Source organism: Zonotrichia leucophrys, chromosome 4 (genome assembly GCF_028769735.1).
Source record: "Zonotrichia leucophrys gambelii isolate GWCS_2022_RI chromosome 4, RI_Zleu_2.0, whole genome shotgun sequence".
Taxonomy (NCBI): Eukaryota; Metazoa; Chordata; class Aves; order Passeriformes; family Passerellidae; genus Zonotrichia; species Zonotrichia leucophrys.
Genome location: NC_088173.1, coordinates 22,818,038 through 22,838,122, shown reverse-complemented (window position 1 = coordinate 22,838,122; position 20,085 = coordinate 22,818,038). Strand labels below are relative to the sequence as shown.

General features: G+C 35.7%; 1 protein-coding gene across 4 annotated transcripts in view; it reads left to right on the top strand.

Annotated features, from left to right (window-relative positions):
* The window catches only part of GRIA2 (glutamate ionotropic receptor AMPA type subunit 2), an 86,637-nt gene that overhangs the window by 61,529 nt on the left and 5,023 nt on the right, over positions 1 to 20,085 (top strand). For all 4 annotated transcript variants that reach the window (XM_064710783.1, XM_064710779.1, XM_064710781.1 and 1 more), the window contains 6 exons: positions 4,522 to 4,689; positions 4,958 to 5,062; positions 5,747 to 5,857; positions 6,971 to 7,177; positions 7,672 to 8,042; positions 12,013 to 12,211. In XM_064710783.1, coding sequence (XP_064566853.1) covers positions 4,522 to 4,689; positions 4,958 to 5,062; positions 5,747 to 5,857; positions 6,971 to 7,177; positions 7,672 to 8,042; positions 12,013 to 12,211 — 1,161 coding nt within the window. The remainder of the gene's footprint in view (positions 1 to 4,521; positions 4,690 to 4,957; positions 5,063 to 5,746; positions 5,858 to 6,970; positions 7,178 to 7,671; positions 8,043 to 12,012; positions 12,212 to 20,085) is intronic.

Here is a 20,085-nt window from a genome sequence, read left to right as displayed (position 1 = left end):
GCTCCCTGACCTCTATCTCAACATTGCAGTATTGAAATATGGCCATAGGTAATGAAGATGTTCAGGTGCTCAAAGCCCATTTGCAGTTTGAATGGCAGCCAGCTCAGCACACTGCTGTGTACAGCCCCCCATTCATGCTAATGCACAAAACAGGTGAGAACAAAGCCTGCTTATGAGCACAGTCAAAGGCCATCTTCACTTCCAGTTACATTTATGTGTACAAGATTTGACAATGTCTCTTGTTTCTATTGGAAGTAGCTCTTTGCAATTCCATGTCCTGTCAGGATGCTATGAAAGGTGCCACAAGCTCCAGAAGGAAAGAGCTATTTCCAATCAGTTACGTAATTTTTTATTAGGTCTCTTATCTGTCAGACCACCTTCAAGTATTTTCCAAAGTGTGTATAATACTGCCTGTTTTAAAATAGCTCCCAGTTACATTAAAGACCTTTAAGAAGTAGGTATCTGATGTTGCATCAGTTTGACTACACTGGAAGTGCAGGAGACAGCTGCCCAGTTCCTTCACAGTTCTTAACAAGTAACTTTGGACCTCATTTCTTTTTTGCTTGTGTCCACATATGTGTGTACCTATGTTTTATATGTAATTTATAAATATGTAGTAATATTTATATTAGTCTTTCTGCTTTTGTTGTATATACTAGCATTCTAGTAGAGAAGTACTTTGTTGAGGGAAAAATGCAGAAAATTGAGATGAGAGATTTTATTATAGTTTAGAGTTTATTTTGTATATTTGCCGATATAGAAATTGTTTAAACATGAAAGTGGTGAAAGTGTGTTTAGACTCATTGATTCTACCCTTCTGCTCTTGCAACCAAGAACATTTCCTATATTTCCTCTCTCAGAATTTTACTGCTCTCCAAAGGAATGTATTTGTATCAGATGTTAGGGCTCCTTTCTCTTATCCTCTGTTAGTGATGCAGTGCCCCTTCTCCTGCTGTTCCAGCAGCACCCCCATACATGGTGAAAGCCTCCATCTGTGCCTGTTGCAGACTGGTTTCTGCCTTTGTGAGCGCTGCTGCAGCTGGATCTGCCATTCTGCCTGAGCTCTCCCTAGTGTCTTGTACAGCAGCATTGCATTCTTTGATGCAGCTGGTAGAGTCCTGCCAAAATTCTCCCATTACTTTGTCCTTCTCTCTGTTGTGTTGGATTAGGGATGAATGGCTAGTTCACAGTCTGTCTGAGTGGTTTTAGTTTGTTACTAGTGAGTCTACAGTGTAAGCATCTGCACCCAAGATGATCGCCCTGCATTCCTCCCCCATCTCAGGAGTCACTGGAGATCAAATGAGTGAAATCTAAACCACAATTAATTTTATCTTCAGAGAAGGTGTTTAACTGGTCAAATGAATCACACCCTAGAATGCTTTTTCTCTTCTCTGACTCTTAAAAAAAAATAAAAAATCCCAAACTCAAGTTAATCTGTCTCTAATCTGTCAAGGATAGATTTAGACATTGCAGATATCCAAACCAAGAAGAAAAGAATTTGACTTCTTGTGATTCAGAATATTTTCCTTTTTTCTTTTTTCCCTTTTTTTTTACATTTATGTCTTCACAATTTTATCTCTTTTCCACTGCTTAAGTATACTGTCTTAATTATTTTAAATGTCTGATTGTATCTCTCACTCATGAGCACGTGGACAGGCATTGAGTGAAATGCAGATCTAACTTGCCTTTCTTATAATATCTTACAACTTTGAAATATACATATACCAGAATCTTGTTATATCCTGGGGTAGTGTTCTGCCATTTCAGCTTCAGAAGATTCAGTTACTGATATGTACAAAATAGAATCCTGGCCCTTTTAGCTAAGGGTTTCCAGTATCTCCTGAGTTACTGGAAAACATCTGAATTTACAAAGGGCAACATCTTGCCAGTTTTTCTTGGACAGCACATGCAATAACTTCTGCTTAGTCTGGGATAACTTTGTTTTGTCTTTACTTTTCAAATTCATCTTTGCAAGTGCAGCTTACATATTTTGCTACAGTCTATAGAGCATTTAAGTTGAAGGTAGAAAGTTCAGTTAGAAATTTAAGTTGAAGAAAATTACATGGATGTTGTGTTTTCTCTGCTTGGCAATTAAGGCATCTACTTAGGGAAAATTATTTTCATTTGACATTCATGCAGTCTATGTTTAATAGCAAATGGCATAAAATCTTTAGGCAATTTATCTTATCAGCTTATTATTCTAAAATTGTGAGATGCAGGATTTTTTTGCATATTTTTGCCATGTTTTAATTAATTTAATTTGATTCTGTAAGAACTCTAGTATAGCACCTATTTCATTTTGTAGTAAAGTTGCTGATCTTATCATATAGAGTTGAAAGGAACTGAAATTACACTGGGAGATTTACACTGCCATAAAATTGTCAGATGTAAGACCCCATCCCACTTCCACAGAATAAAGTTCCAAATAGTTCTCCTATTTATTTTAATAATGAAGATCAGAATGCAGATGAATCTCCAGGAAAACAAAGTGAATCAAGGCAGGGATAATGCATCCTTCAACTTCCAACCATTTTATTTATTATTCAGACACACACACACCTCTGCATGAGCAGGTTATTGGTCTGTCATTTCTTGTTTATGGTAATGAGTTCACTTTAGTTTAGTTTGTCAACTTTACATCAATTTATGAAGCTGTAGATAGTGTTAATGAGCCCCATGAAGGTTATTAGGAGCTGAAAGTGTATGCACAATAAAGCAGTAAGGAATGATTCGTGGCCTGCTAGCTTTCATGGCATCTCCAACAGTGCTTTTAAAATATTTTGAGATCCTTAGATTAAAGCTGTCTTAATCTAAATTATATATGTGATGACATGTATGCACACACAGATACTGATTGATAGGCAAAGCTCTGCATAATCCTCATGTATGATTGAGCTATGAATATTCAGGTCAGTAATTAAATACTATAGAAATAATATTCTTGAGATAATACATTAAGTACATCTCGATGATCCAATCAATCATAGAATAACTGAATTAGATAGCATTACACCATCTCGGTTCCAAACTCTTATTTTCTCTGCTACCCAAAGTATGTTTTGATGCTTGATGACAATGCTGTGTCCAAAGTTTCTGAGAACACTAGTGTGGCACAATATTTTTCTGTACTGCAAAGAGCAATGTTTAAAGTACTGCTGGGCAGGGTCCCTTTTTCTCCTCATCTCCAAATTCATGCACACCACTTAAGCACTGCTGCTCCAGTAGGAGGAAGTCGTAGTGACTCCAGCCAGTCTTTCACATCATTCTTCTGCTGTTCTGATCCCTTTAAATATTTCTGTACAAGTCACTGAGAAAACTTTATTGAGAAGATTGACACCGATCACTGAGTGCACTGATCTTTAAAAAAGAGTTCTACTTTCCTTTTTTTTTCCTTTTCTAAGGTCTGACAGTTGCACACAAAAATTAATCTCAATTCGGGAGCTTGCTTTCGTTACAATTACAAGAGCCTTCTGCATGACTTGAGCTAACTAATTAAAATTCTCATTAAAGTCTGAGCCATTGAAGCAAAGAGCTAATACATCATTTCTCTCCACTTTACAATTTATATATTTTCAGCATCTAATAGCTTTCACAGGGATCATTCCATTCATTCATATGCCTCTAAGTGGTTATATTCTGGCCCATATTTCCAAAAATGGCTCTTTATATTTGGCATAACTGTGTGTTCCAGACTCAAAAAGCCCATCCAACAAAGTCCTCAGTGTATGTGCACATGTGGTTTCAGTTCAGTTAGTTAGTTGAGATGTAAAATTTTCCAGTCACTGAAGATAAATGCTTTTGACCATTTAGCCCCAGTTTCTGATGCATGTGATGACAGGATTCCTCTCTGATGTCTCAGAAGTTGTAAAGCTCCTTATATTATGTCAGTTTAGGAACATGGGGCTCTTCCTCACCTATATTGCTCTTTGAGGGCCACCACTTCTTCCAGGCATCTCTGCCTCAAAACTGCAGTGTTGACAAGGTATTGCATACATGAAAGTAGCTACCCCTGAGATTTTATATTTAATGGGAAAAAGTTAAATGCATCTATATACAAATACATGCTCTTTGGGTTTGTGTTTATATGTCTGGGAGGTGATGAAATCTCAAGATCTGTGAATAAATGCTTCTCCATGAAGAGTGTAATCAGAGGAACAACTTCTTATTTTTACAGACTAGCTCAGGTTAAACACTGAAAATTATTTTTTTTTCCCTTTCACCTGCACGGACTTCCAGCCATATCTGCACACAGGACTATTACACAGCTGTAAGTGAGAAAAAATGTAACTCACACTGAAAACATCTGTAAATCTTTAGCTTGGGTCTATTGGCACTGTCCCTTACCATTCTGATGAACACTAGATGAGTTTTCACAGATACCCCTCAGAGGGTAACTAAGGAAAAAATTGATTTCAAGTATATCTTACTATCCTTTCTAGTGTTTAATGGATCACCAAGTGGATTGGAAAATATAGTGAAGCTGAAGATGGTTTTTAATTAAATATTTTCACTTCTTTTCAGTATACCTCTGCTCTGACCTATGATGCTGTTCAAGTGATGACAGAAGCTTTCCGGAATTTGCGTAAACAAAGGATTGAGATCTCCAGAAGAGGAAATGCTGGAGATTGTCTTGCAAATCCAGCTGTACCCTGGGGTCATGGTGTAGAAATAGAAAGGGCATTGAAACAGGTAGCTTCCCTGGAGTGGGTGCTGAGATGAGTGCATGTGTGAAATGCTTGAAAATATCTTCTAGTCTCCTAAACTGTCTAAATCTTGCTGGGAATAATGTGGATGTGAAGTCCTCAGGAACCTGGCTAAGATAATTTATTGCATATAAAAATGACTCCTACATTATTGTTTTTGAAATTTCAATAATCATTTGTGGAAATAAAAAAATCCATTTTCTGAAAAGAAACAAGCTTAATTCTTCTACCACTTGCATCTTCATCTGTTATAGGTTCAGGTGGAAGGGCTAACAGGAAATATCAAGTTTGATCAGAATGGAAAGAGAATCAATTTTACAATAAACGTCATGGAGCTCAAAAGTACTGGTCCTCGGAAGGTAATTTGAATTGTCTTATAGTGTCTTTAAAGCAGTGGGTTAAGGTAGATACTGAAACATTAATTAAAGCACGAGTTGTGATAATAATTATTCATAGGTGTATTCTACAGTGGTCTGGCAGAATGAAGTAAACAAATATAATATTCCTTTCTAACATATATGAATTATTATTTCTGGTAAGTACTATGTAAGAGTGTTGTCCTTTCAGTTTTGTGGATGAAACTTTTTTCTTTCTGATCTGAATTGCTAAATATGAGCCAGCATTTGGAAAAATATGCTTCTGAATGACAAAAGCTGGATACAGCTTTTAGTGATGTTCTTATAAATGTGCTTGTGTTTCTGCTCCAATTTCAAATCTCTCAGGGAAAAACAGTTTCTCATGTTTTGCTAATCTGGAGTATTTAAATTTTACAATGTATGATGTTTATACCAAAACCTGTTAATATGTGAATAAGAATGATGTACCTGTTCTAGAAAAAATAATGTAAACAAATGTCATTAGTTCAATCTTTTTAGTGTTTGTTGTAGTCTTTCACTACATAAATAGAAATTCTTACAGTGATAAATCCATAGCTGAAATAGTTCTCTGTGAGCACAAATCAAGGGCACAGTAATAACATGCTTTACCTTTTCCAGAAAAGTTCATATTCACTAGTGTCTGTGCATCCTATACACTCTCTTTAGATTGGATATTGGAGTGAAGTGGACAAAATGGTTGTGAATCCTCTTGATGGCCCTCTTGGAAATGAATCTTCAGGACTAGAGAATAAGACTATTATTGTCACCACTATTTTGGTAATTAACCTCCTATTTTGTCAGAAGACAGTCTGTCCAACAATGATTTGTTTCTCAACATTCTGTTAGTTTAAATGTGCTGTCTTTTTATTATTTGAGCTTGTGAGCTGTTACCTATTGTGAAACATAATAAAATCTAGAAATTAGGGAAATGTATGGGATTCAGCACATGGTTTTGATTTGTAGAGGATGAATGGTTTTTAAATGAACATCCTAGAAAGTTATGCTTTTTAAAACTGAAAATGGAAATGAAATACCTGCTTTCAAAGGAGAGGAACTTTCTGAGAGGCAGAGAATTTAGAGAATAGATTTTGACAAACAGCAAATAGACCGGTTCTTGTGCTTCAGGATTGTAGCTGCTATGGATTGGTAAAGTGTAAAATTAAACATTAAATATTGTATTCTGTTTGTTTAGAAAATTAAATTATAAATTATTAGAAAAGAACATTTTTCTGTAAATTACACAGCTTGTTTATCAGTTTGATCAGCCCATAGGTTAGCATAGGAATTTCTCTGGATGCAAGAACAGTCCTGTAGCAACTCAACAAAGAGAAAATACATTAATCCAACTTATGACTCATCACCAATTTTGCTGATGATAGAACTTTAGTGCATAGTTATAGATATCTTACCTATTGTTTGTATCACAATTTAATAAAAATATAGCCTTGAGAGCCTCAAGTGTTTTCTCAGAGAGAGATGTGGTTGTGAAATAGAAAATAATTTTCTTGTACAAGACAGCAACAAAAACAACTAAATAATTTGCCTTCTTCCATCCAAACGGTATGAGAGAAAGAAACTGATTTTGGAATTTACTCTTTCTTCTCTGAATGCATAACTCCTGTTAACATTCATGGTCATTATTAACATACTTCTGGGAATCACTGTGCCTGTAAGTACTGCCATTTGTGTATGATTCTGGAGAATGCAGCTTTTAAATGTGTTAAAGACATGTGCCATTCATAATTAACAACTAACTTATACATGGCATGTATGATTCAGATGGTATTGGCTCTCTTTTTTCACATGTAAAAGGGAACATACCAATCCGTGAAGTGTACAACAGATGCACCTGTCTCTGTCAAGTAGCTAAGGCAAGTTCTTTCTGTGCAGGAGTCCCCATATGTCATGATGAAGAAAAATCACGAAATGCTTGAAGGAAATGATCGATATGAGGGCTATTGTGTGGACTTAGCTACAGAAATTGCTAAGCACTGTGGATTCAAATATAAGCTCACAATTGTTGGGGATGGCAAGTATGGGGCAAGGGATGCAGACACGAAAATCTGGAATGGGATGGTTGGAGAACTTGTTTATGGGGTAAGAAAATTTTCTGTAATAAAGCTATTAAAGATGACTAATGGAAGGAGTGGGATTTGGTTTCATTTTCTCTGTAGAGTGCAGGAAAGTTGCCTACTTAATTTTTCAGTACTTAATAACTTTTAATGGCATGAAAAAATTTGAAAATAAAACATTAAATTAAATTTCAGATGCAAATAAAGTTGGGGAAATGTGGATGCATATTTCATCCTTCTCACCAGGTGAAAAGCAAAGTACTTTGCTAAACTTTTAAATGGCATATTCTGTTAAAAGGGCGTATGTAAAATCAAAAGCTTGGAATGCACCCACCATATGGCTCTATGTATTTCAGTACAAGTTCAACTAAAAATTTCTGAAATTCTCCACAGGATGTTCTCAGTGAAACAAATGTCTCTGCTGTCCTATTTTCTATTTGTGAAATGCCATTGAAACTGAACCATTTTTCGCTCTGTTCATTGCATTAGCTATTATTGGCTTTTTTTCTTTCTTTACAGAAAGCCGATATTGCAATCGCTCCATTAACTATAACATTGGTGAGAGAAGAGGTGATTGACTTCTCAAAGCCCTTTATGAGCCTGGGGATATCAATAATGATCAAGAAACCTCAGAAGTCCAAGCCAGGAGTGTTTTCATTTCTTGATCCGTTAGCATATGAAATCTGGATGTGCATTGTTTTTGCCTACATTGGGGTCAGTGTAGTTTTATTCCTGGTCAGCAGATTTAGCCCATACGAGTGGCACACTGAGGAATTTGAAGATGGAAGAGAAACGCAAACTAATGAATCAACTAATGAATTTGGGATATTTAATAGTCTCTGGTTTTCCCTGGGTGCCTTTATGCAGCAAGGATGCGATATTTCGCCAAGGTTGGTTACTCACTCATTTCAACTTTGTGCATTTTTGGTCTCAGCCATCTCAGCCAGAAGAGGTTCGTGGTGCATATATTTTCATTCTTGGAGAGAAATTAATTGCAATGATTTTTCCTTCCCTAAAGTCACAGAAGTCCTTGAAGTGAAAGAACTTGTCTGTGGCATAGGGTCTGGATGTAGCTGATCGACTTTGCCTTAATGTCGATCATAAATCTGCCAAGTGAAGTTATATACACCATGCAGAGACTGTAAAATGCATAAGGTTCACATCATTCCATGCCTTCTTGGAGGGGTACCGTGTTTTTGCTGCATATTCCCATTTTACAGTTGACAGTGCATATGGTTCACCACAACTGTAATGGGAAAAAAGGATAACAAACTAGTCACGAACTACAGAGGCAGCACTTTCCCTCTAAAACTCACTGCATATCATAACATGGTTAATGACACACTCTTATTCCCCAAGAGAGCCTTGAACTGAAGTAAAAGTCCTGTGATGGCTCTAATTTCATGTAGATATTTGCAAAACACTATTTTTTTTCCATGGCCTAGTTTTAGAAAAGTCACAAAGGAAATTATGAAAATGAATCTGAAGGTCCAGTTCATAAGTGCTTAATTCCTCATGGATTTTCGTCTACTTTTATTCGGGACAACTGTAAAACACTTAAGTTAATTCCTTTGCAGTTCATTAAATATTCTATTTTGCTTGTGCACAAGTCACAAGTGGTTCCAGCCTTGATTCAGCGAAATGGTGAGTAGGTAGGTAAATAGCTGCTTGCTGCTTGAAGGGAGTACAGTAACAATTTAAATAGAGCAGCCAGGTTTAAGGAATTCAAACCAGAGGACTTAGTTAAAACTGCTTGTTATAATTACATTTCTTATAAACATCCTGGAGTAAGACAGAGAACAGGTCAATTTGTAGTGAGTCTAGTGAGTCAAAATAAATCAAACCAAGGGAGCATTTCTTAGATATGAAGTCATGCGTCCCAAAAGGCGACAGCAGGTTTTCAAGTTGTTCTGCCACAGAAATAACAGCATTTATTGTGTGAGAACTTAAGCAATTCCCTGTAAATGCTGCTGTATCACAGTGGGAGATGCCAGCCTTTATGGTGAAAGATGCAACACATTTGGCACATAACCCAGGAGGAATTGTGTACAAGAGACAAATCAGTGAAGAGGGCAAATCGCTGCAGATCGTGAGAGGTTGTGTAAATTCACTCCTGTGGGGTTTTTGTATTAATTACACACTTCGCAGTTGGAGTTGCCTGCTAAGTCACATATTAGTACAAAACTATTTTTATTGAATCAAGGCTGTAGTAGAATTATGATCTTTTTCTTGTTATCATTATTATTTTACCATCTATGTAAGCACAATGGTAGTTTTATATGGTTTGATAGGTTTTGAAAGGTACTGCAAGAATACTGATAGCAAATGGTCATCATGAAAGGTGCATGAAACTCAATTTTGGATATTCCATATTAGGTTTCAGTGAAGCATTTAACTTTTATTTCATTGAAACCATAATTTTGAGGAAGGTGGTTAGTTTGTATATTATACATTTATTATAAAAATAGAAGAGGGCTGAAAACACTTGTTGTTTCTGGTTTTGCACCAAAACATTTCACTATGGAATTTGAACTGCCTACAGATGAATCAGATTAAATATAAAAAGGACTATCTTCAGGCATGAACAAAATACCTCTCTGAAGTTAATTTTGCATTACTGCAATCATTTCTGTAATAAAAGTGACAGCTGCTCTAAGACTTTTAGAGGAGACGGGTTACTAGGGTTCCCTGGCTCTGGAATAGAAGGTGGTGCTGAGTAAGACAGGACCACCTGGAAGTGGTCTGTAGTAGCAGTCCCAATGTTGCCTCATGGGTAGTAGAGGAACAGAAGAGTAAAATAATATATTATGTGATAATTATAACTTAGAGCAAAGTTTTCCTCATCTTTTCTGAGATGTGAGTGTGCCCTCCGTTCTGCCAGATAATACCTTTCTAAGTACAAAATATGGTGCACAAATTTATATAATTTTTACTCAGAAATTTTTATTTTAGTACTTAAAGGTAGAGTAAATTAGGGGTTTCTAAAGTGTAAGTTCATGCCAGCACATTTTAGAAACTTTCCCAAATATACATAAAAAAGAAACTACTCATTTAACTGTGACAGACTGCCTGGGGAAATTTTGAATAAAAGTGACACCCCAAATAATTTTACTTGTAAAATGCCATGTGGGAGCATAATTTCTGTATTGGTATTGAGCTTATTCTTTTTTCACAAAGTCAGTGGCAACTTTGCTCACAGATAATGGACATTTGAAAATTATTGTCACTTATAGAGGGTGTCATGAATACAATACAAAGTGCCATAAAGTTGGCCGTTATTAAGCACCCATTGACAGATTTTACCTTGCAAATACACAATGTAATATATTCAGTATATCTCATAACTCTATATTTTACTTGTAGAATTACTTTATATTCCAATTACCTCCGTTTCAAAATAAGTATGTTATGTTTTTTCAAAGGTGACAGAAAGCATTTTTGCAGAATACGGCTCCCCTTAGAATGAGCTTGAAATAGATTTTTTTCTATGGTCCTTTGAATAAGTTATTTTGGGCCTTATCTGACTTAATTTTCATGTAGTAGAGTGAATTAGTGAGTCTGTTGTGACATGGAATAAATCTTTTAATGTTAGAATTATGACAGAGATTTTTATACAATAGCAATTAGAAAAAAATTATTTGTCCAGAATTCATTCTATTTAATTTTGTCCCTAGCTTTGTCAATCCACTTTGCATAACTGTAATTTTTAAATGTACATATATCTATATATAGTTATATCTAAATACACTCTATGTCATAATTAGTTTGTGTTCTCATTCACAGTACAGTAGGCTGGGTGAGTGATTCCTAATTTGTTTACTTAATAAATAGAGGAGACACACCAAGACAAACCTAGGCTACTGCAGTGCCCTAGTACTAGACTTTTAACTACATGCACATTTCTGCCAGATAATTAAGCATATCTCCAAAGATTATGTACTGCTTTCTATAATGCCTTGTTTGGGAACAAAGTGGTAATTAATTTCAAACTTTAAAGAACCATGAAAAAAATGCTAAGTTTGACAATAATGTTATATTGATATTTCTCTTATACTAGTTTTCAATTCTTGAAAATTACTGAGTTGAGTTGTGTGCTTTACGCTGTCTTGTATATTTTCTTGAGTTCACTTTTCTTCTTTCTTCTTGAGCAGGAGAAGCAAAACACAGATCCATAAGAGCCCACCTGCTGCTGTTATAAACATCAGATTATTATTATTATTCTTTTTTAAAAAATATACTTTCTTCACCATTTTTCTGTATTATCACTGATTGTTTCATGTCCAGTCCTCACTTTGTTAAATGCTTGTATCTTTCAAAAGTCGTGTGCACTTCCTAGCCTATAGATATTCCCTGGGCAAGCTTTTCTTACTAATAATGCTATTTGTTTCTCAGTACAGATTGTGCACAGCAGCATAAGCCATTGTTTTGTGCAAATCAGTCTTTGTCTGAATGTCTTAGGAAAACAATCAAGGCCTTTGATTTTAAAGTGCATATTGGTTTATCTGCTGATTTTGTTTGATCCTCATCATAATGTTGCACAAAATCACTTCAGAGGGAACAAAAAGTTTGTGTTAAATATAGCACATTATGATGGAAGCAGTTTCCTTCAAGGGTTGTCAAAACTTTGAAGAACTGGATCACTAAGTTCCAGAAGTAAACTCTGGAGTCCTGATTTCAGCAGAGTCCCAGGAGATCCAGTGGAGAATGCCTTGATTTCCCATCTGGTGTGCAGAGCTGGACTCTGAGATAGCCTGAAATGCTTCCCTGGATTATACTGCACCCTTTGCATAAAACTGATAACGTGTTCCTTTTTTGGGATTTCCATTTCACTTTACAAATGCATTTCATGCTTGTTACTAGGTCCCTGTCGGGGCGCATTGTTGGAGGTGTGTGGTGGTTCTTTACCCTCATCATCATCTCCTCCTACACGGCTAACTTAGCTGCCTTCCTGACCGTGGAGAGGATGGTGTCCCCCATTGAAAGTGCTGAGGATCTTTCCAAGCAAACTGAAATTGCTTATGGGACATTAGATTCTGGCTCCACTAAAGAGTTTTTTAGGGTAAGAATCTCTACTTTTTAGATTTTTTTAAAATTGTTTAAGTAGGTCTTCACTCATGTAAATGTGTTTTCCCTTGATTTTATTAAAAGATTGCTATGAAAGGTTTGATTTACACAGCTCAACTCACAAATATAAGTGTTCCTGTCTATTTTTAATTGCTACATTTTATTTTTATATGCAAATATAAGGGTCTTGATATAAATATGCAAAGAAAAATTACCTAAAAAAACACTCCACTATGCAGTGAAAAACAAGGTATTTTTGAAGAAGGAAGTTGTTGTCATTTATCTGCTTAATAGCTCCACTATATTTTAGGTACTCATACAGTGAATAAGAGTATGGTAAAGGTGTATATTCATGTCTTAATAAGAATATTCTACATGATTTTTCAAGCTTGCCAATGGGGAATGGGATATAATCCTTCTGACTGCTGTAGAATATACATGCCTGTTTTTATATGTAGAAAACAGTTCTTACTTTGCATTACATTGATGCCTTGGAAGCCTGTCAGTCCTCACCCTCTACCTCTGGGTATTGCAGTTTTAAAAATACATGAAACTTTCAGTGTGTGAGTCGTAGGCTGCCCTTGAGACATCAGCTAGCCTGGTGAAATCCATCCAGCAAATGAGTATGACTAAGGCTGCTGACAAAAACACCCAGAACAGCCTCGCCTTGTCTGTGTGCTCTGTGTGTCTCTCACTCTACGTAGAAAGTGCATCTGAAGTACTAAAATAGAAAGAAACTTCTGTTTTCATGGTTTTTAGTGCATGCTGTTACATTTAACAAAATATATTTTTAAATAGTTATAAATAATTCACTTACCTTTCAAGTATACACTGACATGAAAATAAAATTAAACAGTTCTCACAGATATTTTTTATATGCTGTATAATTAGAGCAGTAACTGCTAGATTTTATGGTTTTCACCGAATCCTGTAATGCATACTGAACTTGTAATGGGCACTAATTAGGAATCATACTTGTCTTAACTGTTAAAAGTTTCTGATTCTGAAGTTAGGTTCAGTAATAATACCTGCTGCTGATTGCTTTCCTGTTGGCTAAACCAAAACTAAAATCAGGTGTACAAGCTGGTAAAAATGAGACTGTGTTTGTGCTAAGAGTGTTTAGAAGCATTTAGAAGTACACAGGTAGGTTTTTGGTTTTGTGAACCTAAACCTTTTAGAACATGGCTTTTCTTGGGATTGAATGTGAATTAACAGTAGGTCACTTCTTCTGAATAGTTTATCTTTAGAGATTTTTACTAGTTTATCCTTAGAGATTTTGAATAGTTTATCTTTAGAGATTTTTTTGTTTCTTTTTTAAACAAAAAATATTTGTATGTGCATACATTAGTATCTAGTTGTACTCTTAGCACATATGTATGTATTTCCACTTTTATACAGCTAGTGTTCCTGGTGATTGCTTGAGAATTAAAAGCTTACTTATGTAAAAATTAGGTAGAGGCTTTGTGAGGGGATATTCTTTATCTTTGGTTAAGTTATTTTTGGCTCTGCACAAACAAAACTCTAATGATATCTGGAAATTTCTACTCAGCAATTTCTATCACAATTTGGTACATTATGTGCAAAACAACTTCTTAGCCTGGTGCATCTATATACTATTTGCTGAAAACCTCTTAGACTTGTCCAGTTACTTTTCAAGAAATAACAACTGTCAGAATTTCTTTTTAAGAGGCCTGAAACTCAAGTTCTGAGAATGTCTTCAGCAGAGCGTATCAATGTGAAAGGAATCTCTAGCACTAAGGAGACTAAAATTTCACCCAGAGTATATCTGTATTCTGACTGGGTTGAACTGGATGTGTGGTTTTTATATGACCTGAAATTAGCACTCAAATTCTTTGAATAGCTGAAAACAACTTGAGTATATTTTTAGCAGCAAGCTAAAATGATCTGGCTTCTTCTCTGTCACCGTCAGAAATTAAAAAAACATATGGGGTTTTTCAGTCAGTCTGTTTTCAGGAAGTGGTGTTATTTACAAGTTTGTTTTCTGTCAATGGAATGTGTACTGAATATTTCCTAGTAGAGCCCTAATTCCTGGAGCTGCACAAAATTAAGGGCAGTTGGATACTGGGGACGAGAAGGGTACACTGAATTATCTTTGCTACTAAAGCACGGTTTGTGATAATACATTACACAATTGAAGAAGAGATGTTTCACAGTATTTTTCAAAAAAAAAACTCTCAGCAATTGCCTAGATGGTAAAAGTTAGCTGAAAAATTCTCTTCTGAATAGCTGAATATAATTGTGTGCAATGTTAATGGAAAGAGGTGAGATAAAGCCTTTTTCTACCTCCTGTGGCTGCTCATCACCTATCCAGCAGACAGCAGGCATACAAGCTAGTCCATATCACTTGGGGATAACATGCTTTGTATCCGTGAGAAAAGGATGTGCTGCCTTTGCCCTTTACCCCAATTTAGGTAGGCTCCCTGGCTTTAAAGGTGGCATGGAGCAGTCGAGATATTCTTGCCTGCAGTGCATAGAGCATCAGTTGGCACTGCATCAAGAAACAGAACTGATAAAAAGGAATGAAAAAGCATTGTGCTCTGGTGTTTCTAGTGCTGCTTTAAGATGAGAAGCAGAAGCTTGGTACATCCTATATAGGAAATACCAGTACAAAGGTAATGGATTTTTAAATATTAAAAAAAACAAAAAAGTGACAAATAAAATCTATTGACACAAACATCAGCAAGATACTATTACTTGTTAGTAATAATCTTATAGATAATTTTATAGCTGTAAGTATAAAGAGACAGAATTTTTTCTTTAATGGCACATCTGTCAGGTCTCTGTATATAGCAGAACGTGTAGTAGCTTTCCTCAGGAGATCTCAGAGTTGGTACTAGCAGCATCTCAAGTACAATCCAAGTTTGAAGAGCTCTGTTCCACTGAGTTGGGATATTTACCATTTCTGATATTTGCTAATGCTTCTACTTTATAGATAGTCCTTGTAGAGTTCTTAGTGCCATTGAAAGCTAAACCAAGATATGTATTGCATTGCTTTTGCATTTTCTTTTGGGTTATGGGCAAACAACGAAGGATGCGTGGCCATGGTTTCCCCAAATGCATCATTTTTCTCAAATCAGTAGTGGATTGTAGAGGTGAGAATGCAAGTCTGCAAGCACCACTGGGAAGACTCAGGAGTCTTTTCAGTTGTTCGTGTGCAGGTGCATCACCACCTCTCTAATTGCTGGGACACAGGTGCTATGTGATGGAGAGGTAAATGGCAGCAGTGGAACGTTGTCACTCTGGTACGTCCTGGTGGCACTGTCACAGTCCCACACTGTCCTTGTCTTCAGTGATTTCCCACTTGGTACATGCATTAGCCAGAGAGCTAATTCACAGAGCTGAACTTGGAAGGGGGGAGAAGTCACTAACCCAACAAGACAGTCTGCTCTCACCTGCCACTGCAGAAGCAAATTTTAAAGCATTGTCTGTATGTGCTAACTCCTGAAGTTGCCTCGCTTGCTTTCATGGGATGCAGCACTGGAAGAAGAATCCAAGTAAGTATGAAGGCATTCCCTGAAACATTGCCGTGCTACTCACCTGCTTGAAGGCATAATGAAAATTAATGCCAAAATGACACAACGAGAACAAAAGTTAATTATTTTTACGGTTCAGTCATATTTTTGCTATATGCCTCGCTCTGTTCATTAAAGATATGTACAAATTGGGTAGACAAATGAAATCAATCATCCTACCTCTTTTTCCATTTCAGAAGATGAATTGTAGCAACTCCTATAAGTAAGGTAATAAAGCATCTCAAAAAACCCAAAAAAGTGCAGAGCAATAACTAGATTAATTTACTGTCTCTCTGCATTAGTTTTTATTTAAAATATCTTCATATGTACCTATTTTTCAACCAGCAGTGTGACATGGACAGACCAATCTGTTTCACTGTAACTGTTTTGGTGGCCTTTAAGAATAGATCCTCTGCCAAAATGAAAGCAGCAGAACGGGTCCATAACAAGGAAGTGTACTTTACCTTTCACTGAGAAGACTGTTCAAGAGTTGTTTATTCTTGCTGAAGATGCAAGAGTTACAGAAAGAAAAGGTGGACATTGGAAATATGCTGGAAGGTTGACAATCCTTATAATTTTATAGAGAAATCCTCTCAACACAGTGGAAGGCCAGAAACAAACATAAGAGCTGACAGGATCTCTTGAGTCATTTCTACAAAAGTGTTATCTGCTGGGAGGCAATGAAAATTTTGCCTGAAAGAAAATAGCAATGTCTTTTCTGAGTACCTTCAACAAAGTCCAGTGCTTCTGCTTATATAAGTATTTTAAAATATTTTTTAATTTGTAGAAGTGTTTATGTCAACAATTGCATTACAAGATGGGATGCAAAAAAAAAAAAAAAAAAAAGCATACTGAAATTTCTAAAAGAATAACAAACCAAAACCACAGGAAATCTTTAGTGAGAAGTGAAGAAACATGATTTTTTTTTTATTAAATTGAAGTAAAAAATTATGAATCATACCTCAGCCTCAATTTTTGAAGTGTGAGATGTAGAAGAATTATAGAAGATGTATTTCCAGAGTTTCATTTTGACTAGCCCCACAGAAGCCTCTGAGAGGTGAAGGAGTAGAAAGACTCAGCCATGAAACATCCTGTAAAATTTACCATGGTCTCTGGGTGGCACCTGGAGAGGCAGAGAGGGTGCAGGAGTGGTACTTCATGCAAAGCAGATGTGGCTGGAGACTTTGGGTTTGGCTCTTTGGTTTGACAGGAGGGAAAGGTCCATAGCTAAAATAGTGAGGAGAGTCAGATGTGAACACTGAGTTGGTGCAAGGACTGCCTTTGCACCCAATAGCGTAATAATGAAGATATGCTTGTACTTTTCCGTGATAGACAGGGTTCAAGTGATTAATTTTCACTTGTCTCTTGTTTTTTGAGGTCCTTGCATCTGCAGAACACAGAAGAATTGATTTAGGCCATATTGAAAGTTATTTTAAAAGAAAGAATACAGTAATCAGTACTTTCTTTTTCCCTCAAAGCATCTCTTTTTGTTATTTTTCAGTTTTTTGTGGTTTTTTTTCTCTCTCTTTCTACATTACATTTGCTATGCTTAGAAACATCTTTTATTTTCTGGACTATATGTATTTATAGCTAGTCAATTTTTACAGTATTTTATAATTATTATGTAGATTTTTTTCTTTTCAGTGTTTATTTTCCCGATGTATTAATCCTGAAGGAGCAGAAATGTACTTTGTTTACCATCCAAGATCTTAGTTTGCTTTGTAGAAAGGCATTAATATTTCTTTATCTTTTCTGGAAATAATTTTCTCCCAATTCTATCACACTTGGTAACCATTTTGATCATAGTGACAGATCTGTGTTTCTTTTGTTTTTTTGCCAACTGATGGTTTCCAATTTTATGCAGATTTTCTTATTGCTCCCAAATTGTTGGATAATGCTTTTGAACTAGGAAGTTTCATTTACATCATTCTAGTGATCAGAATTTTCCACTTCTCATATATAATAAATAAAGAAATAAATAACGTTTCCGTAGTCTATATTTTGACATCTAAATTTCCTTTCCTACTAATCCTAGCCATATCTGTCTTACAATGTTTTCACTTTAAAGTGTCATCTGAAGCTGTGCATGCTGTGCAGTATTTACACCAAAAGAGCAGCAGTTTGAGTGCTTTCATTCCTCAGTCCAGGCACTGTGTTTATGGTTCTAGAGTCCAAGAACAGCATTTGCAGTTCTCCATAGATTTGTGACAGCTTGACAAAGCACTTTTGTGTTTTGGGGTTTAGTTTATTCCCCCTCCCCCAGTATGGGTACAATAAGCTCTTTTCCAGGATTTTAGAAATTAAGTTTTTGTGATATTTATCTGAGTTTTTAAAGAAATGACATTGAAGTGATCTGCTTTGATTTTATGCTGAATGTAGGGAGGAATGTCAATTCTGAGGAAACTGAAATTAATAAGTCTCAAAGGAGGAGTCATTTCAGCAGTTATTTCAATGGAAGTTAAATTATTTGGGAGCATACCTTTGTAAGAACAGCCTTGGTCACTTAACTCCTTAAACCATATGGAGAATATGATGATTATATAAGGTCATTGTCCTGCACATTTCTGGAGAAAATTATTTTAACTGAACTTTTGAGGAATTAATTCATGAAGTAGAATGCTTTAGATTTTTTATTAGTAAGACCTAATATATTACAGATATTTTGGTAGCTCAATTAAGTAATGGAAACTGAATTGCCATAAAACTTCACCTTAAGAAGTTTTTTACCATTACTGAATAAATATATCCATATCTTACAAAATTTAGAACTTATATTTATTTGAATTTATCGTAAGTAATCACTCAGTATAAACATAGAGTTTTAAAGTACTTAAATCTTCAGCTAATTAAATGAAAAAAATAGTTCTTTTCTGTGGATTTTTTTTTTTTGACCTATTAGTATTTGATTTACTGACTAAATTAACAAGTTTTGGCTTTCATTACACTTTCTGGCTACTGGTGACATTATGACTTCCTGTCCTTTTGTTCAGTGTGGAAGGTCAACAAGATGATTTCATAAATCATGTTTGAGAATTGGAGATCTGCTCCCACAGTACAAGACCATCATCTAGTAGAATGTTAGTAGTTTGAGGAGCTATTTCTGTCAAAGGCAAGCTAATTACAGTACCCCAGTTTTAAGAATATTAGGTCTTTGAATGTCAGAATAAAAAAGTTATCTGATGACCCACAAAATAAAGTTGATAAAGATTTGCATAAATTAATTTCCTAATTAGTTTCCTAATGAAGGTAGTATTCTACATTGTAATTGAATGTGTACTCTGTAATAAGAATCATAAAAAAGCTTTTAGATATAATAATAAAGTTATCCCAATATATTGTAATTATGTGTAGAATAATTATTAATATTTATTAATCTATATTAATTATATACTTATTATTTTTGAAGTTTATTTAACAAAATTTATATTATTGTTATTGTTTTCATAGTCAAAATGTTCAGTGTTAACATCATACTTTAAAAAAAAATGTTCCTGAGACATCTTTGTATCAGTATATTGCTGTAGAAGTCATTAGTAACAGGACAAAAAATGTTCATTGTGAGTATAAGGGTCTTGTACCGCCATGTTGGTGTTGATTGCAATACCAAAATTGCAATTAGCTTCTAACATCTCATGCATACACTGAGTGTCACCTTGCAGTAGCAATCAGCCACAGTAATTAAGAGCAATGCAGGTCATTTCCATCCTCTTGCATTCCCATTGTCACTGTGGCAGTCTAGAATGGTTCTGTTATTTGTAGTGCATTTGTAGGGTGGAAGCCCAGCTTGCACACAGGGCATCCTGTGTGTACACAGAATGCTAGATGGCTTCTTAACACTGGCATGTTCTACATCTGCAGCTCTGCCTTTCAAATAAATACAAATTCTGAAAATAATGGAGGAAGTAAAATGGCACAGTTCTGAAAGCACATTGTATTACTACATGTATTGTGTGGCAATATAAAAAGAAATCTGGAAGTCACCCATATTCCCTACAGAGTGGCTCACTGCTCTTATTTTTTAGGAATCTAGACAAAGCCAAAGACTAGGTAGGGATCCAGACCGGGAACTGTATGAATTCCAGATTTCAGTGTTCCTGGCTGCAGAGGACAGCACGGTCATGTTCCATTATCTGGTGATGTTCTTATGGAATGTCTTAGAGATTTTCATTTTCATGATTGCTGGGTCAGATATTCCTGCCTTCATCCCTACAGCAAGGGCCCTGTGAGCCATCTAGTGGGAGGTTTCTTTTTAACACTTGACCCTTTGGGAAACCTGTTCCTTTTCCTGCTGGGATGCCCAGCTAATAGTACACAGTGATGGTTTACTTTGTGAACT